Source organism: Dunckerocampus dactyliophorus, chromosome 17 (genome assembly GCF_027744805.1).
Source record: "Dunckerocampus dactyliophorus isolate RoL2022-P2 chromosome 17, RoL_Ddac_1.1, whole genome shotgun sequence".
NCBI classification, from domain to species: Eukaryota; Metazoa; Chordata; class Actinopteri; order Syngnathiformes; family Syngnathidae; genus Dunckerocampus; species Dunckerocampus dactyliophorus.
The window spans coordinates 738,297-761,737 of NC_072835.1; the positions used below are offsets into that span (position 1 = coordinate 738,297).

A 23,441-nucleotide genomic window follows, 5' to 3' on the forward strand; every position below is an offset into this window, starting at 1 on the left:
TGTAGTCCTCAGCGGTGCCCATGACAAATGCAGTCGAACGAGCACGTAGCTTAGCCCTTACATCACAGTTCATCCACTGTTTTTGGTTAGGGTATTTTCTGTAATACTTGGTGGTGGTAACAGTCTCTATGCATGTGCTAATGTAGCCAGTAACAGCAGAAGCATATTCATCCAAATCAACAGTACAATCTTCCCTCCCCGCTGCAGTTTTAAACACATCCCAGTTTGTGCAGCCAAAGCAGTCCTGAAGTACTTGATCAGTTTCTTCAGAGTTGGCTACTTCGCTGATTTCACTTATTGCGAGCTATTTTGGGAACCTATCCCCCGCGATAAACGAGGGAACACTCTACCCATAAACTGTATCATTTCTTTAGCATGTAAATTACAATAGAAGCATTTCAAAACAGCTTGGAAATGACAAAGGCTCCTCTTTTGGCTGCTGCAGGCGTATGCGGTAACATATTATGTATTTTTGCTTTTCCTGCTTCCTGTGCGGTCACAGCGTAGTATTAAAGGCATAGTTGAGATGCGATGCTAACTCTCGCGTTGCGGTGGCCTTCATACAAAACAATGGACAAGCAGCAGGAATGGAGAGAAAATAATGGCGAGCCACAGAGAGGTCTGACAGTGATGTGATGCAAATGTATTTCTCTTTTGAACACATATTGTTTTGAGAAGCATGGCTTCTCTGTTGAGTAATTTTGCCGCTTAGCCAGTTGTGCAGTGCCAATGATACTTGTAAAAACTGTGGTTGATTTGGAGGCGGGGATTAGTAACCTTGAGGAGCAACTTTGCACCGTGGATGGGTATATTTTACCCACTAGCTAGCCAGCTGTCAGGACGCTACAGTACAGCAGCTTGTCACAAACACGTTGGTGTGATAGGGTGTATCATAGAAAAATCTGCTTTATATGCCAACTCCAGTCAGCGTGTTTACATGCGCTGGTTAGCGCAACGAGCGTAAAGAGTAAAGAATGGCACTCCATCCAGACCAGCGCATTCATTGCTTCTTTGGCACGTGGCATTACCTCAGCCACGTCTTTACTTTGGCTGCTAATGCGTGAGCAGAGTGAGCGCTCCCGTATGGTCTGGCACATCCCGCTGGTGTGGACTTTGCTAGCAGTAATGAGATGTACAAGTGTCAAGTGGTGTCAAACTACTGCTGCTGACTTGTCGTCTCACACAATCTTACAGACGCACAATCTGGATCCATGCACGCTTCCCGAGTACACAATTCTACTTCACGCTTGGAAATCCTTCACATCCTCGGAGAGCCGTGGAGAAGCTCGCGTTACTCGACACCCTAGAAGGTTTGGTTTAGTCATTCTTGAGGTTTGGCTGCGGTGGTGGGGGTTGTGTGTTTGACGTTTGTAGGACACCAGCTGCTCATTCACAGAAAGCAGCACCGTGGTGATTGGGGTCGACCCATCCACCCGAGCCCAAACGCAGCATAGCAGGTCCTCTGTAAGGGTCCGAAGACGCCCAGGTGGACTTACCTCCGGCACACGTAGCTGAGCACTCGGACCAGGGCTGGTGGTACCAGGAGAAGCCCACCTCGTTGTCGCCACTGCCTGTACGCTGGATGGGCACGTTGAACTTGTAGTGGATCCCCTGGTTCTGTTCCTGGAGGAGGATCTGCAGACGGTGATGTGAAGAATTACCATACATTCCAAAGCCAGTCAACCACGCCTTCCTGTATAGTCAACTTCTACATTCTGACTGCTGTTGATGTTCACGGCTGGTGAGGCGCTACCAGCGATGTGTGGTGAGGTTCACGGCTGGTGAGGCACTGACTCCTTTGGTGTTTTTATGTTAATAAAGGTTGATCATTAGGACTGTCCCGGTCCCAAAAAAGTAAAAGTAAAGTAAATATTTCTTTGTCAGTTAAATTGGCCATCTTCTGAAGTAAATATAATTTCTACACAAAAAAACCCCAACAAATAATCCATGAAATGAAATGTTGGGAAATGCAGTCATGGATTAGTACTTGTGTTTTGTAATAATCCTGATAATCCAAGATCAATGACAGTAAAGAAAGTGTTGTGTTACCATGACAACTAGGTTCTCTGTGGTGGCCCCGAGAGCTTCTAAGTATTCGGGTTCGTCGGAGGGTCTCTTGTAGTGGAAGGCGGTGCCGGCAATGTCGAACTTCCTCGGCCAGTCGATGGTCCACGCGCCGTTGATGTAATAATCGTCCCCCTCGGATTTCAAAGCTGCGTCATCACAGAAAAACAAGAAAAGAGAAAAAAAGGCTGAAAATGAGAAGCAGATGTGAACGGTAGCCCGACCAGGCAACAGCAGGTGGAGTCAATCATTGGCTGTGATGTCATTGGCCTCCTTCACCTTCATACCGCATGGCCACACTCTGTCCTCACACACACACACACACAGTGTGTGTGTGTATATATATATATATATATATATATATATATATATACACGTATATATATATATACTGTATTATATAGAGTATGAGGACGCTCACGTGCTGTGACATGTACATGCGTCTAATTTTGGAAGAGAGGCGAAACGCTTCAGGTGAAATCCCAGACTAATCTGGTGAATGGCGTCCTGTCTGGTTGTCAAAACAAAGCCTGGTCTCCAAGCACAACACACATGTAAAGTATCCACCTTCTCTGCGCCAGAACAAGACGCGACACCGTCCAAAGGCTCGCCGTGCCGTCCCCCTGGCTCATGTTCATATTGGCTTACACATGTTTACTACTCCAACATTGCAGCTTGGACACATCTGGCATAGGGTTGATTCACAACCACCTACATCATGCAAACAATCAACACAACAACAAAGTCTTCCAAAGCGCTGACACAAAAGAAGTATGAAACTTACCAATGTAATTCTTGGAGATGGTGACCTCTCGGATCTCGATGTGAACGGAGCCTTTGGGGATGTGAACCACCTCCATGTAGCCTGCAGGAGATGTGAGAGAACTATGAAGTCTTTGGCGTGGAGACGTATAGAATAGAAGGCCAAATGGTCCAAAAAAGGACAGAAGACACAACAGGCGCACTTGGTATTCGTAGATGCTGGACTGGCCCCCCCATAGAAGGACAAAGAATGTAAGGTCATGTGGTATGTGAGCCTCAAAGCGCTTCACCTCCCAGGGGCAGAGACTCGTTGAAGAGTCCCTCGGTGGCTTCACAGGTGCTGCCATCACCTCCACACACGCGACAACGATCCTCCTTGGCGTCTGACGCCAGCACGTTATCACAACCCACGTGCTAAAAGGGACGAAAAACGCAGAATTCACATGTTTATTTTGGTGGGTAATACAGTATTGTCACACACAGTTACACTTCCAAACACACACTTTATTTACATATGCACTTATGGGAAAACATTTGGACGTCCCATGGTGTTACAATTTTAAAATAAGTGCTTTGGAAGACATGCTAGTGTAAGATCCCAGCTTGTGCAAAAGTACCTTGGTAAACCCCACTCCCTGGCACCTTAAGAGTCGCGCTGGACATTGAGTATGTTGGTAAACCCCACTCCATGGCACCTTATACATGAATATGGTTTCATAGTTCCAAGTGGTTGTATTTTTACACCCGTGTATTAAACAATGAATTTGTGTTTTCATGATCACAAAACACCCTAATTAGGATAAGCGGCATAGAAAATGGATGGAGGGATGATGACAAAACAATCCTGCCAAAACCTGAGGAGTTCTGATAAGAGTCCGAGTAGAATTGTGTTGGAGGATGTTTGGATCTTTGTTGCTTTGTGTTTACGCGCTCCGTAAGAATGTTGATTTGAATGCATTTCATTGGCTCCATCCGACTTGGGTTCGCTTAATAAGCTGAAGTGGGTTCTGGTGCCACTGGAGTCCACTCCACCGTCCACAAGTGTACCACGATGAGCTCCATTGAAAGGGTTGCTTTCCAATGGAAACACAATCAAATGCAATCACATTGATTGGACTAAAAACCAGTGTCATAAGTCTAGCCTGTTTGGACACCCCTGTCCCTTTCACACGTGATCCTAAGTCTGGCCCGTTTGGACACCCCTGTCCCTTTCACACGTGATCCTAAGTCTGGCCCGTTTGGACACCCCTGTCCCTTTCACACGTGATCCTAAGTCTGGCCCGTTTGGACACCCCTGTCCCTTTCACACGTGATCACATGCAAGTCCGGTGTCTAATGAGTGAAGAAGTGGGCCAGCTCACCTTACACTCGCCGTTGATGCATATGTCCAAAGAGTCGGCCTGACAGCGGGTGCCATCGATGACGGCCGGGGAACGCTCAGTGTAGAAGTTGTAGCCCTCTGCCAGGCAGTTGAGGGCACACTGCTTGACGCCACCTGGGTCAGGCAGAACCCTTTGTTTAGTCACTAATTTGCTGCGCTACAAAAAGTAAGCACCTGAGCTTTCCGGGAACCAGCGCTGAGGTGAAATGGTAAGAACTCACCGCCAGTGTAAGGCTTCCAGTTGTAGTACTTCCCACGGAACGGCATGCTGTCAAAGTCGGCGCACTGCTTCTCTCGGAAGTCACGAGATCCCGAAGGACAGGCCTGCGACACACACAATCACAGATCATGTTGCTGTGCTGGTGGGCAACCTGCACGGGGAAGGGGCGGGGCATGAACTGACCTGATTGCACTTCTAATCTGACTGGACTTCCCCTGACGCTACCTGGTCTAGAAATAAACCAAACAGGATTTGACTTCACACGACTCAGCTGCTGTCTTTGCAACGCACTTCACCTGACTTGGCTTGGGACTAACAACCAACCAACAACTAACCACACCCACTGATGATTAGCATCAGAAAAGATTAGTTGAAGGTCTCATATGATTGTATTGTTTAGCAATTTTAAATAAATGAGATGGATCAATCATATTTTCATTACCAAAAGCCACACTTGGCCTGGTCACATAGTCATAGCCTGGTCACACACTAAGTTTACTCAAAGATGGTAAACATATGCACCTCTGTATGGACACAAGTTGTTACAGTATATTACTAAATATTTACCCATGTCCTGATCCGATATTGATATCAGATATCGGGCCGATATCAGCAAAAAAAAAACACTTATCGGATTTTATTGGCCTGCATGTAAAAATCTCCGATATTGGCACTCCGATACAAGCAGTCGATTCCAGACTGCGCCCCAGCGCGCAACAGTGTTTGCTAGCATGCTACCAAAGTAGCAAGGAGCAGGAGTGATATCAGCAAAACCTATTATGCACAAGTTTCCTATGGTGGCACAGAACTGAACAGGACGTTTGGTCACCCTATGCAGTGAAACCATACTTTTTGGAAGTGTGTTGTCCAAAATCTTGACACAGTCTAAAAGCACTACTTTGGGTACACCCTAGACTGGTTTCAGAGTACGTACAGACAAACAAGCTTTCACACCTCTCCAATCAACCTAACATGCATATTTTTGGAATGTGGGAGGGAGCCAGAGTACCTGGACAGAACACACGCACACACGGGGAGAACATGCAAACTCAACACAAAAGTGTTAATACAAACTCACCATCTCCAGACTGTGATGCCAACATGCTAACAACTCGGTCACCATGTGGCCCCACCTTTGACATATGCACTGTAGTGCTACACATGCCCAACAGAATAGATTCCATATGTCACATACAACATAGTAACATGAACAGCACAAGCGTTAGCAACGTTAGCATAGCTATGTGTATGCTAAAGTGCTTACATTGCACTCATTTTTACAGCAACATCATTCTAGGTTAGCCAATTTACTGAAGGAAAACAAAACGATCAAACTTACAGCTCCCACATTTGTAGCTCACAGATGGCATCATTTTAAGATGTGTAGCGAAGCCTTTTCATGCTTATGTCGCTAGGGGCGGGTCATGTCCATGAGGATGAAGTTTTTTGTTTTTTTTAAAGCGAGCGTTTCTTCTCTCACAAGGGAAGCAAACAAGTGATGGAAATGAAACATTACTGCTAAGACGTCATTTAACTCCATAGGGGACCTTTCATTATGAGCTGACATATTAACATGAAGTTGTGTGTCTGTTTTTTCACACACACGCAGCGTTTGGATTGTCTGCTCCCCTCCTGAAGGCCTGAACGTCCACCCTGGCTGGGGCCAAACCATTTCAATTTTCACCCCATGAAAAAAACAAGAAAAAGCATAAAGAGCCACCTAGAAATAGTTGAAGCTGTGTTCTGGATGCACGTCCATGTTAAATATTTATTCAAAGCATGGCTCCAAAGCCTTGGCCTGTTGCTTTTCATGCAGTAAAGTGTGAAGCTGTTGTCGAGGCACGCTCCAAGGAAGTGTCACAGACAATATGTTTATAGACCCGTGTTGAATCACCGCCTGAACGTTTTCAATCAGGCCTTCCAGCGAGACAGCACGTCACTTTGAGGGCCTCGCTGCTCGCTGACCTTCACGGGACCAAGCGTCTGCTTGGAAAGCGGTTGAAAACGCGCCTGTTTGCTGCACAAAGCCAAGCCAAGAAGAAGAGAAACTCACGGCGGTGTTACAGGACCTGTAGCGCTTCCTCTCGCCGAGACAATACTTCCCTCCTCCGGAAGGCCTGAAGGACACAAGGACACTTGAATGAGAGGTGACATCACTTCACACGCGTGGCAGATTTGACACCAACACCTGATGTGTGTGGTTGCAGGTGGGCCCACCGGAACAAAGACCCTCATGAAAACTCAATACAAGCATTTTGGGAGACAGCTATTCATCGTCATCATCTTCACCAAGACACTTTTATGCTTACAACTTTGTGGGAACACCTTGGGGAAGACCCTCGCCTGCTCCCAGCGCACAAAGCAAGGTCATTGAAGGCATGCTTGGATGAATTTGGTGAGGAAGAAGCAACATCAGTGACCCCTGACATGACAAATGGACCAACATCCACACCAATCTTGACTTTGCTGCTGTCTCTGTCACATTTTATTGACATACTCAAGTTTTCAAGAGTTTTATTGTCATATGCATAGTAAAACAGGTGGTTCTGCTATGCAATGAAATTCTTGTTCTGTTCATTCTCCCAAAAAAAGAAATGAATAGGAACAGAAGAAACATAAATAACAATAAATTAAGCAACAACAACAGAAGAGACATTTGCTTTTCCAAAATGGGGACTTGGAACAGCCTTCAAAGACCTTTCATGTTGCTGTAGACTTGGTACAGGATGTTATTTGCTATATACAAGTACTGTACATGCAGACCACTCACACGGTATTGCACATAGTGTGTCATTGCAAACATGGCCACCTACTGGCCTGGCATGCATATTGCAGGGTTTCCAGCCTTTCGGGGATTGTTCTGACAATGTTATCATATGAAAATGACAACTTGTCAGTTTGTACACTGCCATGGTTTAAACATAATGCAAGATGTTACACAAACGTAAAACTGTGTCATTTTATCACGTCCTGCGTACATCATATAGTATTGACATGGATGTAGATGACGGATACTTCACACAGTGTTTCATTGGAAACATGGACACCTACTGGCCTGGCATGCATATTACATTGATTGTTCTGACAATGTTATTGGATGGAAACGCCAACTTTTCTGTTTTTATATTGTTGCCAAGTCAACGTACTGCCAGAAAATCGCAATGGGATGTTACACAAATGCAAACGTTTCTTGCATATTTCAACTCTTACTAGAAGGTGGTTACTGGAAAGACTCTTGCGTGTAGTGTTTCATTACAAACATGGCCACCTACTGGCCTGGCATGCTTATTCCAGTCTTTTCAGTCACTCTGGGACTGTACTGACCATACCGCAACTTTTGAAACCTTTCAAAAAAACGACAATTTTACAGTCTGTGCAATGTTGTGATGTAAGCATGACAGGAGGGTTGCAATGGAATGTTACACAAACGCAATCTGTATCATTCTGTCACATTTCTTGTGTATGACAGCTTGTATTAGCTGTGTGCAGACCTGCTGGTCTTTGAAACACAGGAAGCTCATTGGGGTCTGACACACATTGAATATGATTTTAGCAACGCTGTCTGCTGCCATAATGATTGGGCTGACTAGCAAACGACTCCTCCCAAAACAGTGACGGTGATGATTTAATGAAGCAACCAAAGAAACACTACAATGATGTCATTTACTTACAATGTAATATGTGCAAAGTCAGAACATAGCTGTAAAATGGAATTGCTGTGAAATAATTCACTCAGGAAAAGAGACTTTACATCTACTCTGAGCCTTGAATCTGCGTGACTGTGTCGCAAGGGGGAAAAAAACTCTGCTTAGCTTCCCTGGAAGTGACATGTTTTGCCATTTTATCCAATCAGGGCCTTGCTAGCTCGCTGTGAGCTTCCATACTTATGCTGAAGCTAGAGCTCCAATGAGGATTTACCGTAGGGAAGAGAGTTCCCGTCTGAGAGCAAACTCACCCAACGGCAGATTAATCAGCATACTCTCCAAGTTAAGCACACCCTAGCACACTTGCAGTGTAATGTTTAATCTACACATTTAAGTTGACCAATGCACATTTGCATAAATACATCGCAATCGCCACTGAATCAGACAACAGTTATTCAACAGTTTTTATGTTGTGTTGCATTGCAAAATTGGCCACCTACTGGCCTGGCGTGCATATTACAGTGTATCCAGTCATTGTTTTGACAATGTTATCACATGAAAACAACTACTTTTCACATTTGACATTGTTGTGGTGTAAACGTGCTGCAAGAAGATGTTACACAAACGCCAAACGGTGTCATTTTGTCACGTGACTTGCCTACATCAGATTGTATTGACGACAGACACTGGATTTAGTTTCTCACTGTCCATTCTTTTTCCACATCCTGATCGTGAAATGTGTCCCAACACTTGCCCCAGACTCACTACACACTCAAACGTGCACACACCTGTGGGCGGCACGTGGACGCGTGTGTGTTGGCTTACTTTGCCTACTTACGCTGGGCTGTCACAGTGCCTCATGGAGGAGGAGACACCGCCCCCGCACGTCCTGCTGCACTCCCCCCACACCGACCAGGAACCCCAGCCGCCATCCACGCTCTGGGGCCAGTTCCCGAAGGCCACACACTCGCCCTGGTAGCACCACTGGGAGCAGGAGTGAGAAAAGGAAGGTGAGTGAGTGAAAGACACCATAAGCTGCGAGTTATTACACGCCGGGACAACGGCAGTGTCAGTTTTACTGTTTTCCAGCCGTCACGTCCAAGCTGTAAATTAGTGCTGGGTGAAATGTAGACTATACAGCACCTGAGTGATGACTTTTTGCTTTAGGAACACATGCACTGTCCTTCTTTTCCCTCCTTATTTAAACACACTCTAATTCCTGATCACGCTATTACTCAGCCCGTTATTTCATTTGTCCTCACTTATGTCCCCGCCTCATTTTCCATTCTGTCCTTCTCCTCCTTGTAGGGCTTTAATGTCCGAGGCTTCGCATGACTCCGCTCACTCACGTCCTTTTCATCGTCACGTGTTTGTCGCCAGGGAAAAGATCTCTTTCTTTGCTTTTCTTTCAGAATGTAGCACTAAGACTGACCGACAGTCGTTTTGTGGGTCAGTATGAACGCATTTACGACTCCCAGCTGACCACTTGATGAAGATAAACGCTGTCAGTTTGTCACGTTATCTTTCTTACTACATCTGTCCATCAAGCCGTCTTATTCCACTTATCCCGAGAAGCCCAGACCTCCCTTTCCGCCACTACTTTGTCCCGCTCTTCCCGGCTTACTACTCAGGCTAGCTCCTCATGCTAGCTAAATGAAAATAGGAAACCAAGCAACTCTTACTCCAACTGTGCATTTGGATAAATGTTAGCCCTCTGTTAGTTACTCTAACTGTGCATTTGGATAAGTGTTAGCCCTCTGTTAGTTACTCTTATTGCATTTGGATAAGTGTTAGCCCTGTGCCCCTTGCCTCAAATCAACACTTCTTTCCCTTGCTGCCCAAGCTACATCACGGGCACGACACAAACACTCAAGTTTCACTGATTCACAGGAATTCGATGAAGACTCGAGTTTCACTGACTCGTGGGTGCCCACCAAAGACTCGAGTTTCACTGGCACAAAGACTTGTGACTTGTTGAAGACGTTTTTGTGCATTTGCTGAGTGACGGGTGGCTGAAGGGACTCATGTGCTTGGTTGACTGGAGTGAGGTGGGTCAGTAAAAGGAATGGTGTGACACGCTAACATCATGTAAGCTCTACTGCTAGACCACGCTTCATCCTCATCGGGTTTTCTTGTTCATGTTTTGGCTTCCCTTCATCGAGACAGGTCAAAAGCTGGTCAGGTCCGAGTGGGCCGCATCCTACTCCCCAGCTAAGAAGTTATACGCTGTCCGCTTCAATGCTTTTTTATCTGATGGGAAGACATGTTTATTTTCTGCACATGATCACCAACACATCCTGAGATGGAAGACTGCTGCTTGGGGAGGGAGGGCGTTAAGATGTTTGTTAAGCCTGTTGGGAGTCCGAGCTGGGGGGGCAGTGGATCAGAGGCAGCTTTTGTTTGGCTAACTGTGTCAGTAGGTTAAGAGCCCAGAGCGACCGGCAGTTTCAAGGTGAGGACGACGTGGGGTCGTTGTCCTCTTTCTGTCGCTTTGTCGTTCACGTCCTAAAGTGTCTCTTGAAACAAGATTATGTTGCAGAGGCAGGGGGAGGGCTGTGGTTTACATTATACAACAACCTTCAGGAAGGTGAGAGCACACACAAGAAGCTCAGTTCACTAGGTCACTTTTTGTCTCTCTCTGCCTTCCCCCCTGCCCCCCACCGAGCCTGTTGGACGGGCCTCTCTTCATTACACGGCGGGTGAGAAATGGCTGACAGTCATGTTCCTTTGAAGCCGTGCGGGCCGGGGCAGACAGGGTACGCCGGCGGCTCTCCTAAAACTGCTCCAAAAGCTGTTCCAAAAGCCCCCCTGGCTCAACCTGGGGCCCCCTGTGTTGTCCAGGACCCTGTCCGCGGGCCCCGACCCTCAAAGGCTCCACTGAGCTAATGCTAATCGCCGGTGACAGCTCGTGACACTCTCCCATTCTTCCCTTTTAGACCTCGGACCATTCCACTACAATGGCCGCCGTAATCCACGTTAAAACTGTCTCTCTCTAACCTGGCTGCCATCGACAACAGGCTGATGACCTAAAGCCTGTGTGTGTGTGTGTGTGTGTGTGCGTGCGTGCGTGGTAGCGCCCACAGTGGGAATAGTACTCCCCATCCATCCTGGAGCTAGTACCAGAAGCTAACAGAATTGCTAGTTTTAGCTTATCTTGCCAAGAATACTTCAACATGGTCACCTGGTGACTGAGGATTGAACCAGCAACCATCAGGTCAGGAGACAACCGCTCTACTACCTGACCCCATAAATGTAAAGATGGAAATAAAATATCTATGTTGTCATTTCCCTCTATGCGGAGCACGTAGCCGTGCGCGTGGTGTTTCTAGATATCCATCTGTCAGCTTACGGCTGCCAAAGTACACAAGTTCAACTGTGAGAAACGGCATTGGCAAAAAGTACAATTCCAACACGTGTGTAAGTGGTTCCAGTGAGACTAGAGAAGGGAGCTAACATATTAGCTGTGGCAAAGCTTAGCCGTGTTGCCAGGTTGGGAAACGTCGGACGTTTGGCAAGAGGCGGCTTACCCCTTTCTCGATGCTGCTGGTCTGGCACAGCGTTCCCTCGGCGGCGGGGATACTGTTGGTGACACAGCGGTTGCTTTTGCTAAGGCACCAGAGCTCTCTACACACTTCCTAGGAAAGAAGGCAAAAGCAAGTTGGTCAGAATAAATTCATTCCGCTGACTCGGGGCGTGATTCACCAGCAGCCCAAGCGACAAAAGAAACGGCGCAATACATCCAATCAGAGCCTGCTCGACGAGATTGCAAGCGGCCATATGCTTTGGATCACGAGAGACGCCAACAGGTCATCGGGTGTCCTCGTAGGAGAAATGACGAGTCAGCTGGATCAACAGCATGACTAACGTTTGCTCAGTGTGCGGCGTTGTGACATCACTTCACGGAATCCCGATTCCCGGGGAAAATGGCAAGTGAGCAATGGGGCCCCCCCAGGTCTCAGATAAAGATGACCCACAAGGCCTAGCAAATATCTTAAGTCTGACTGCGTGTCTGTATTTATTCTAGACTCTAGACCAGACTCCTTCTAGAACAGGGGGGTCAAAACTCAAAGCCTACTCTAGGTTGTGGGCCATTGCCCCCCACCAACATGGACATTTTGTTTTACATCATAGTGGGGGAAACATGCATTTTTTGTGTCCATTCATTCCTGCCTGAAATATCCACTTTCTGATAGTCAGCGGATGTACAACGAGGGTTGTTTTGGCTTGTTGGTTTCAATTAAGCGGTTGTTGGTGGACCATCTCTTCCTCGTTCTCTCAATGTCCGGGCAAAAGCTACACTCTTTTATATCAACACAAAAACATCACAATCTTTGACATGTGTAACCCCCAAGAGTTTGCAGCTGTGGAATGGGCAGATTACGCATTTCCCAGCATGCTTTGCTGTGTTCGAATGATGACTTTTGACTGTCTTATGCCTCTTTACTGTAAGGTGTTATTTTGTACAGACAGGGTGTAATAGTTCAAGTACTGCCGTTTTTAGTTGTGCAAAGTTTCATTATTTTGACTTTTGGTCTGCATCTGCATCTTTTTAGAATGGTTGAGAATTTTGTGCTATATAAAATATTGTTTACACTTTTAAAATGTAAATTCCAGAGGAGTAGTTCACACCGCAGCAATTGCTTAATTACGCACTTTGCTCCATAAGGTCCGCAAGGAAGGCCAACTCAATGCTATTTTCCAAACAGTTCCGTGGGCCGGCGGTAATTACAGTGCGTGATCTAGGACAGGGTTCTCACACTTTTTCAGCCTGCCAGCTACTTTTAAAATGACCAAGTCCCAAAGATCTCCCTCCTACTATAAATCTAGAAAATGTATATAGAGTCAAACCTGTCTAGAACAACCACCTGCCTATAGCGGCCACCTGCCTATAGCAGCCACTGAAAAATCCCCCACAGCAAATGTACGTGTTATAGACCCTGTGTATTGCAGTCACCTGTCCAACGCTGCCAGCGGCCACCCATTTTGTCTCCCTTGGTCAATATCTGACCGCATGTAGCGGCTAAATTACCAACTCAAGTAGAAGCTTCATGCACAAAAAAGTTTGTTTTTCAATGAATGAAGCCGTCGTGTGTAGACTTTAATTACTGAGTCCTAGCTCAGTCACAATCATTCACAAGATCCACACAAACTGTCAGTTGTTCCACATAAAAAAGCCATCTTCTTACTTTGCAATGCCGCCCTGAAAAGATTCAATGACGGCCAAAACGGTAATCTTCCCACTTTTCAATGCCGTGAATTGATTCTAAAATGGCCAAAACACCTGAATAAAACATCTACAATTTCACTTAATTGCCGACTAATTAGAGATTAGAAGCCCATTCAATAAGAAAGGAGCGATGGTATTGTTAGTTTACTACAATCTTCGCACCTCCTCCGCACTCAATTGTTCACGCACACACCCGTTCATGACTGCTTCACGCGCATCCTGTTAGATCCCATTTCTCAGGCTCGTTCACAAAAATTTTATTTCTTGCTTTTAAAATCGTGTTTAAAAAAAATCAAAGATGGAAATTAATTTTTAAAAATATTTCTCCACTACTTATATTTTTATAATTTTATTACCTTCTTTGATTTAATTTATAAAATTATTTTTAAACACAAAATTTTTAATTTTTGTGAACATGTTAATATGTGCGCGCACAAATTCAAATTGGCCGCCAACCTGTCTATAGTGGCCACTTTTGCCGTTTCCCTTCAGCGGCGGCTGTAGACAGGTTTGAGTGTACTGTATTTACTATATTTGTAACAAAATCTGAGTAGGTATTTATGTAGGTTGTACACGTATATCAGGGGGGCACGCACCAAGTTACAAGTCCAAATGATCTACCTCTTTCTAGAAAACATGGAACATATATCATATCTAACATTTGAAGTACTATTGCACATATTCATGATTAGCATTTCACACTCATATTTTCAAAGTTAAAGGTCATCAAAGTCATAGATATCATCATCATATTCATATAATAATAGTTGTGTATACCAGTACCTAGTACTGGTAACATGTCAGTCAAAGTGGCTCCGTAACGTCTATTAGGACACACACTTACATCCAGTTAGCATTTGCTATCAAACGTTACCCAAATATAAGAAATGAAAATGATGATGCAAAAGTCAAGGCAACGTATGAGAAAGCTTTCAGCAACGGACACATTTTCCATCTCATCATGAAGTAACAGCTGAAGAAGAGGACGTGTAGAAAGCACTGATTTCTGTCGCGGAGTTCATGACGCCAAGCAAAGCCAGTAAACAATACACTTTTGTTCTACATAACTAGCCGCTACAAGTCAACACAGACGTTTAGTTATAGATATAAGCATCTTACCGCTCAGTTAGTTTATCCCTAATCAGAATCATAAAGAGGGAAGTTGCATCTCCAGGTGTTGAAATGCCACGGGGGAGCAAGAGCCAATCAGGAGGGGAGCTTAGTGTCAGCTGACTGATGTCATATGACATCTGTCAAAGTGACGTTTACGCCATCGACTCAAACTACCTTGACAATCTACCGGTAGCTCGCCATTGACGTAATGGGCATCCCTGGGTTGCCCCCAAGTACTAAACCCATAAAGCCAGCGCATGTGACAAGCACAGTTCTGTGCGGCACCGATGAAAAGCCAGCAGTCGTCACCAACACTGTTGTTTTTGCAGCGTAACGCATCGCTGGAGTCAAATTATTGACGACGACTTCATCTTGATTTAACTTGGATGATTGGAAGATTTGAATGGAGTCAAAAGCCAACATGGAGGCACCACCACCCCACCCCCCCAGGGTGCCCGGTGGGTTGATCCCTCTTGAGGAGAAGCGCTACCAACTACCAACTGGAAGCAGGTTGACACTACTCCCCATTTCCACCATGAACCTTTATGTTTACTGGTCATACTGGTCATTCTCTCGGCTTGTTGTCCTGGATTTCATCACACAAGCATGGCAGCATCAGTCCTTCAGTTCTACACCTCTTGGTGCTGAGAGAAACCTCCCCACCGCCTGGACAATAATTAAACCGTTATCTACTCCCCCCTCCTTACTCTCAAACAGGAAATATAAACCTCATTTCCCAAAGGGACAGGCAGCCTGCACAGGACTAAATATGTGGAAAATGTAGGGCTTAGCGTTAGTTTATGCCTTCCTTCAGGCCACTCCAGGTCACGTCTACTTGAAGAACACAAAAGGACGGCTGGTGAGGCTGACTTGTCTGACTTGAACAGAATACGGCGCGGGTCGAGAGGAAGCAGGAGCGTTTTCTTTCTTACCCCATACTTGCACTGTCGTGAGGATGCTCCGTACTGGAAACGGCACTGCTCGTCGGCGTCGTACAACTGGCCCGGAGCCACTGTTGGGTACAGGAAGTCTCGTTTCAGAGGTTCATTGTCCAGACACGTCCCCCGACCTGAGCTGTCAGAAACACAAACCTACAATAGGACTGTTTCTTGCACAAATAAACCTGAACCATGTAAGTACTAGTAAGTACCAGGCATGGAGATCTCTTTGTGGTCGACCATTCCATACGTATCTACATACACCAGTTAACACACCATTCACAAGCATATACACCGGTGCCTTGGTTAACATCATTAATCCCTTCCAGAAGTTCCAACTCAAACCAAAATGGACTCTAACCAAAGCAAATGTTCCCATAGAAAATCATGTAAATCCGATTCATCTGTTCCAGACACAAGCATAAGGGTCCGGTGCATTGCATTTTGGGTGGCGGTCGAAGACGGGCGCCTAGGCGACCTGGTCTTCGGCGGCCAAATCTGGTTCTTGGCACATGGAACGTCACTTCTCTGGCGGGGAAGGAGCCCGAACTTGTGAGAGAGGTTGAGACATTCTGACTAGATATAGTCGGTCTCACCTCGACCCACAGTTTGGGTTCTGGATCCAAACTCCTCGAGAGGGGCTGGACCTTGTTCTACTCTGGAGTTGCTGCAGGGGAGAGGCGGCGAGCTGGTGTGGGCTTATTAATAGCCCCCCGGCTCGGTGCCTCTGTGTTGGAGTCATCCCCGGTGAACGAGAGGGTCATTTCCCTACGCCTTCGGGTTGGAGAAAGGGTTCTGACTGTCGTTTGTGCGTACGCGCCAAACGGCAGTTCAGAGTACCCAGCCTTCCTGGAGTCCATCAGAGGGGTGCTGGAGAGCACCCCAACTGGTGACTCTGTCGTTTTACTGGGAGACTTCAACGCCCATGAGGGCAATGACAGTGTGACCTGGAGGGGCGTGATTGGGAGGAACGGCCTCCCCGATCTGAACCCGTGCGGTGTGATGTTGTTGGACTTCTGTGCGAACCACAGTTTGTCCATCACAAACACCATGTTCCAGCATACGGATGTCCATAAGTGCACATGGCACCAGGACACCCTAGGCCGCAGGTCTATGATCGACTTTGTAGTCGTATCATCAGACCTGCGTCCGCATGTTTTGGACACACGGGTAAAGAGAGGGGCTGAGCTGTCAACTGATCACCACCTGGTGATGAGTTGGATTAGATGGCGGGGGAGGATGCCGGACAGACCCGGGAGACCCAAACGTGTAGTGAGGGTGTGCTGGGAACGTTTGGCAGAGTCTCCTGTTCATCGAGTCTTCAGCTCTCACCTCCGGCAGAGCTTCTCCTGCATCCCGGGGGAGGACGAGGATATCGAGTCCGAATGGGCTGTATTCCGTGCCTCCATTTCTGAGGCAGCCGATCGGAGCTGCGGCCGCAAGGTGGTCGGTGCCAGTCGTGGCGGCAAGCCCCAAACCCGATGGTGGACACCAAAGGTCAGGGCTGCCGTCAAGCTGAAGAAGGAGTCCTATCGAGCATGGATGGCTTGTGGGACTCCTGAAGCAGCTGACGGGTACCGGCAGGCCAAGCGGCACGCGGCTTCGGCGGTGGTCGAGGCAAAAACTCGGGTGTGGGAGGAGTTCGGTGAGGCCATGGAACGCGACTTTCGATTGGCCTCAAAGAGGTTCTGGCAAACCGTCCGGTGCCTCAGAAAGGGGAAGCAGTGCCCGGTCCACACTGTTTACAGTGGGGACGGGAGCCTGCTGACCTTGACTGAGGATATAGTTGGGCGGTGGAAGGAATACTTTGAGGCCCTTCTCAATCCCACTGACATACCTTCCATAGAGGAAGCAGAGACTGAGGATACGAACGCGGACAGTTCCATCACCGTGGCTGAGGTATCTGGGGTAGTCAAAATGCTCCCCAGTGGCAAAGCTCCGGGGGTGGACGAGTTTCGCCCTGAATTCCTCAAGGCTCTGGATGTTGCGGGACTGTCTTGGCTGACACGTCTCTTCAACATTGCGTGGAAATCGGGAACAGCACCTCTGGATTGGCAGACTGGGGTGGTGGTCCCCCTTTTCAAGAAGGGTGACCGGAGGGTGTGTTCCAACTATAGGGGGATCACACTCCTCAGCCTCCCTGGGAAAGTCTATTCCAGGGTGCTGGAGAGAAGGGTACGACCGTTAATCGAACTTCGGCTACAGGAGGTGCAATGTGGTTTTCGTCCTGGTCGCGGAACACTGGACCAGCTCTACACCCTTGCAAGGGTCCTGGAGGGTACTTGGGAGTTTGCCCAACCGGTCTACATGTGCTTTGTGAACCTGGAAAAGGCATTCGACCATGTCCCTCGCGGTGTCCTGTGGGGGGTGCTCCGGGAGTATGGGATTGGTGGCGCGCTACTACGTGCCATTCAGTCCTTGTACAACTGGAGCAGGAGCCTGGTTCGCATTGCCAGTAGTAAGTCAAGCCTGTATCCGGTGAACGTTGGCCTCCGCCAAGGCTGCCCTTTGTCACCGATTCTGTTCATAATTTTCATGGACAGAATTTCTAGGCGCAGCCAAGGTGTCGAGGGAGTCCAGTTCGGGGGCACTAGGATCTCATCTCTGCTATTTGCAGACAATGTGGTCCTGATGGCCTCATCGGGCTGTGACCTGCAGCGTTTACTGGGACGGTTTGCATCTGAGTGTGAAGCTTCTGGGATGAGACTCAGCACCTCCAAATCCGAGGCCATGGTTCTCAGTCAGAAAAGGGTGGATTGCTCCCTCCGGGTTGGGAATGAGGTCCTGCCCAAGGTGGAGGAGTTCAAGTATCTCGGGGTCTTGTTCACGAGTGAGGGAAGGTTGGAGCATGAGGTCGATAGGCGGATCGGCGCAGCATCTGCCGTAATGCGGTCGCTGTACCGGACCGTCGTGGTGAAGAGAGAGCTGAGCCGGAAGGCAAAGCTCTCAATTTACCGTTGGATCTATGTTCCCACCCTCACCTATGGTCATGAGCTTTTGGTCATGACCGAAAGAACGAGATCGCGGATACAAGCGGCTGAAATGAGTCTTCTTCGTAGGGTAGCGGGACTCACCCTAAGAGACAGGGTGAGGAGCTCGGTTATCCGGGAGGAGTTCAGAGTAGAGCCGCTGCTCCTTCACATCGAGAGGAGCCAGCTGAGGTGGCTCGGGCATCTAGTCCGGATGCCTCCCGGACGCCTCCCTGGTGAGGTGTTTCGGGCATGCCCAGCTGGGAGAAGGCCCCGGGAAAGACCTAGGACACGCTGGAGGGATTATGTCTCACAGCTGGCCTGGGAACGCCTTGGTGTCCTCCCGGTGGAGCTGGAGGAGGTGGTCGGGGACCGGGAAGTCTGGGCTTCCCTACTGAGACTGCTGCCCCCGCAACCCGGACCCGGATGAGCGGAGGAAAATGGAATGGAATGGAATGTTCCAGACACCCAACATTTTATAGACACCAATTGTGGTTTCACATGCAGAAAATGAGCAAAAATAATGACAAATGAATGGACAACTGAACATTTAACATCACTTTTACGTAGTTTTGTTGGACCCCCCCCCCCCCCCCCCCCCCCCCCCAAAAAAAACGGCAATAAACAAAATAAACACATTATTCTGCTACAACTACAATGTGCAAAAATGTTAAAAATGTATCAAACTAAATATCAACCTCCTAAAACCCATAAACACGTACGTTGCCCTTTAATAGAGAACATAAAAACAACAACCATGGCTGGTGGCAGTGACGTGGTGGAAGTGTGCTGGTGAGGATGCCTTCTGAGGTGTGTGGTGACGTGTGCTATCTTGGACTATGGATGGTGTGATCATGCTGCAGTGAGTTTGAATGCCTGGAAGCAGAAATGAGTGTGATGGATGTGAAATGAGACAGAAACACCAAGTGTCACCCTCCATGCGCCACCGGGTTGATAGACTGTTACGTGGGAAGTGGAGTAGATGCATGTGGATGCATGGATGTGTGTGATGAAGCCACTCCGTCACATTTACATACCTCGGAAATGATGTCGCTCTTCTCTTTAACTTGTAAAACTGGGAGGTGTTGCATCCCTTGTCTCGGTACGGTCCATCGCCTCTCTGTTTTGTGCGGCCCTTGTGTTTGTTACATGGTGTATCTCTCTCTAGCGCAGCAACTCTTGTATAAACAAACACTGTTGCTCTAAAATGGCGCCCGCAGTCCACAATGCATTGCACAATTTTGTCTTCAGAGCGTGATCCAAGATGGTGGTGTAAACAAACCAGACGATATTTTTAACGCTAACCAAGCAAGCCAAGGCAAAATTTTAGCAAAAATTTTGGATGTCAACCGGAAAACAACAGGGCAGACGTTAACCGAGGTACCACTGTACTTTAAAAACAGATCAAGGTCTCACTTTACAATAACATACACACAAATACAGTAGTTACTGAGGAACTAGTGAAGAACGAATGAGTAGAGTAGTTACTGAGGAACTAATTAGGAACTAATGAGTAGGGTAGTTACTGAGGAACTAATGAAGAACTAATGAGGAACTAATGAGCAGAGTAGTTACTGAGGAACTAATGAAGAACTAATGAGTAGAGTAGTTACTGAGGAATTAATGAAGAACTAATGAGGAACTAATGAGTAGAGTAGTTACTGAGGAATTAATGAAGAACTAATGAGGAACTAATGAGTAGAGTAGTTACTGAGAAACTAATGCAGAACTAATGAGGAACTAATGAGTAGTGGTTCGGGTTAGGTCGTTCCTCATTAACTACTGTAATTTTGTGTACCTCATTGTAAAATGTTACCCAGAACGATTTGATACAGTGTACAAACGATACAATACACAATACATCATAAATAAGATCGGTGACTAGCTAGTGCACTGCTAATGCTAGCGGTGCTCGCCAGCAGCCCAGGCTCTCACGTTGTTTAAGAGACGGACTGTCAAGTGCTTGCTAGTCTTGCGATACCTGGTGCATGTCTCTACAATCCATTCATCTAAGGCTTTATGGATGAATATTATCCACCCAGCAGGCTGATACCCATGCAGCCGCAACTCTCGCTTGTCAAACCAGATAACCAGTTGCATTGGTTTATCCTTCACAAGCCTAGTAAGTACGTACCCACACACACCTCCTTCCACTTGGTTTCTGCACGTGGATTAGCCAACAAACAGACTGGAGGCTTGTCAAATATGTCAAGCACCATGAAATGATCATTGAGGTTGCCATTTTAGATTAAATGAGTATGGTGTACATGGCAAGTCAGCCAGAAACATGGAGGAAGACCAGACAAATATAGAGTAATCATGTCTATTTTGTCTGAGAAATATAGAGAGCACTCAGTGTGAAGAAAAAGCAGTTGATGGGTTGGTGTTTACTCTGGGAGCAAACACGCTGCGCCTCTTCAGACACCAGCTAGCAGCTAACATCAGACAATTATCCAATTAGGCTAAAACACTATTTCATTTTGGAGCTGTCTTCCCACCACACAACACACTTCTTCAGGAAAACAGGCTGTACTTTCCAGCAGTGGCAGCTGCAGTGGAACGCTCCCATCCCTGGTCAGGAAAAGCGGTGACAAACGACTCGTGGTGACGACAAGAACAGTCTCTGCTTGTAGGCGCACCGGCCACAAATACTGTTAAACACAAGGAGCAGTGTTTTTCTTCTGTTCTTGTCACAAACATTTTTCCCTGACGTACTGACGAGCGCTCAGACACAAGACAAGCGTCCTGCTGCTCGAGTGCACGGCCAAGAATGTCCCTTTCATTCTCATATTAAAAAGAATCCTTTTTAAAATTTTATTGTCGAATATTTCACCAAGTCTCTTTAGCTCAGCAGGTTTGAAAAAGTGTGTTTTTCTTTATTTTTCTCGAGCTACTGCACCTAAAACTTTGAAACCCCCTATCATGTACAGTACCAGCATGAAAGGTTATGACACACTTGCCACTGAATGACAAAAAAACGCCTGTAAGAAGAATACATGATACAGGAAATGTATCATTCAACAAACTAAGGAACAGAAGCAGAAACAAGTATAAAAATAAGTATAAAAATATATAAAAATAAGTTGACAACAATCTTGAGAGTGTGTAAGAGGGAATGTTATCGTCAATTATTACATAAGAATAAAAATAAGATCAGAGCAACCCGGGGCATTTAAATAGTGTTCTAAGGAACAGCACCAAGAAAGCAGACCATTTTATGCTTGGAAACACTAATAAGGATGATATGAATGAGCTACTTGAAATGTTTAACAACTATTTTGTAGATATTGGGCCAAAACTGGAAGAAGAAATTCCAAAATTCTGGACAATGGAGGAAAGGAATGAAACCATGGACTTATTCAATGTTTCTCACTGATGCATTTAAAAAAGCAAATCACTGATATTGTCAACAATTTTAAGGCAAAAACATCAACTAAAAATTCATGGAATGGAATGGAATTGAAATGGAACCAATCAAAAGTGAGATTGTAGAAGCGTTAACATAGATTAGTAATTTATCATTTCCTTACAAAATGGAAATTGCTAAAGTGGTTCCAATCTTTAAAAATGGAGACAAACATCAATTTACAAATTACCGACCAGTTTCCTCATTACCCCAATTTTCTAAAATTAGCGAGAAGTTATTTAATAACAGGTTGGCCAAATGTATGAATAAGAATGAAGTACTAGCAGGTAGTCAATACGCATACAGAGCTAACATTTCAACTTCTATGGCACTGATAGAAATCACGGAGGAAATGACTCATGCTATCGACCAGGGATACCCAACCCCCGGGCCGTGGCCCGGTACTGGGCTGTGAGTCATTTGGTACCGGGCTGCAAAGAAAGAAAAAATAATTTCCAAGATGTTTTATTTTGAAAAGTGTCCGGATTCTCTCTGTTACCTCCATCTCACTTGACGCATGTCCATTGTGGGTGTGCTAACTTTCTCTCTACTGCTGCTGTATTTGTACCATTTTTCTTTCCCTCATATTTGGTGTAAATGCTGATACTATGTGGGAATGCATAAAGGTACGTTTGATGACTTATTGAGTGCTAATGTGCACATTTGTCTCAAGTGAATTCATGCTAGCACTGCCTTTTAGAACACATGTCAAACAGCCATGTCATCATCTCTCTGGAAAAACTCCAGGCTTGAACTGGTGGATGGGGGGGTCTGCATTCATTTTGTGCTTTTAATGTGATGTTATTCATGTCTTAGTTTTACACAATACATCATAAATAAAATAAATTAGATCGCTATAATTTACCAACATAATAGATAAAAAAATGAGTTGGAAATCTCGCATCAAAAATATACAACAAAAGGTGGCGAGAAATACTTCAATATTGAATAAAGCAAAATTTGTTCTTGATCAAAAATCCCTCCACACTCTTTACTGTTCCTTAGTATGAGCATGTCTAACTCATTGTGTGGAGATATGGAGATATGGGTAATCATTACAAAAGCAATCTTCACTCACTCACTGTACTGCAAAAAAGATGGTGAGGATCATTCATAATGCCAACATACAAACCCTTTATTTGTAAAATCACACATATTCAAACTTGCTGATTTAATAAATGTTCAAACCACTAAAATAATGCATAAAGTTAACAATAACTACCCAAAAATGTCATAAGATAGGAGAAATATGATCTTAGGGAAAAACTAAAGTTGAAACACTCATATAACATGTGGGAACAACGTTAAACACCCACAGCATTTACTGTAAGTATGCTAATTTATGGAATGGATTGAGCAAAGGACTCAAACGATGCACCAAGATGAACGAATTCAAAAAACAATACAAGCAGGTGATGTTTGCTAAATATAAGGCAGAACAGTCTTGAACTTGCTTTATTATACTTGTCTTTATTTTATTTATACTGATTATTATATTTATTGTTCTGTTATGCTTGTTTCTATTTACTATTATTTATTTGTTATAATACTGATTATTATATTAAAAAATCTTAATAATGACATCATCATATTTTTAAATATCTTGTTCTTATTATTTTTATTATTATGTATTAAAAATCACATATGGAATACAGGAAGTGAACAACATGTACTGTACTAGATGTAGAATGGATGGGGGGTAGGATTAAATAAGCTT

At 45.7% G+C, this 23,441-nt stretch overlaps 1 protein-coding gene across 3 annotated transcripts in view; it reads right to left on the bottom strand.

The window, feature by feature from the left end:
- Positions 1–23,441, bottom strand: part of adamts6 (ADAM metallopeptidase with thrombospondin type 1 motif, 6) — a 90,008-nt gene that overhangs the window by 25,670 nt on the left and 40,897 nt on the right. For 2 of the 3 annotated variants that reach the window (XM_054756665.1, XM_054756667.1), the window contains exons 11-20: positions 15,344–15,485; positions 11,599–11,706; positions 8,910–9,055; positions 6,481–6,544; positions 4,429–4,531; positions 4,188–4,321; positions 3,117–3,240; positions 2,849–2,929; positions 2,050–2,213; positions 1,497–1,635 (exon numbers count right to left, since the gene is read on the bottom strand). In XM_054756665.1, the coding sequence (XP_054612640.1) occupies positions 1,497–1,635; positions 2,050–2,213; positions 2,849–2,929; positions 3,117–3,240; positions 4,188–4,321; positions 4,429–4,531; positions 6,481–6,544; positions 8,910–9,055; positions 11,599–11,706; positions 15,344–15,485 (1,205 nt within the window). The remainder of the gene's footprint in view (positions 1–1,496; positions 1,636–2,049; positions 2,214–2,848; positions 2,930–3,116; positions 3,241–4,187; positions 4,322–4,428; positions 4,532–6,480; positions 6,545–8,909; positions 9,056–11,598; positions 11,707–15,343; positions 15,486–23,441) is intronic. The other variant, XM_054756666.1, reaches the window with a different exon arrangement.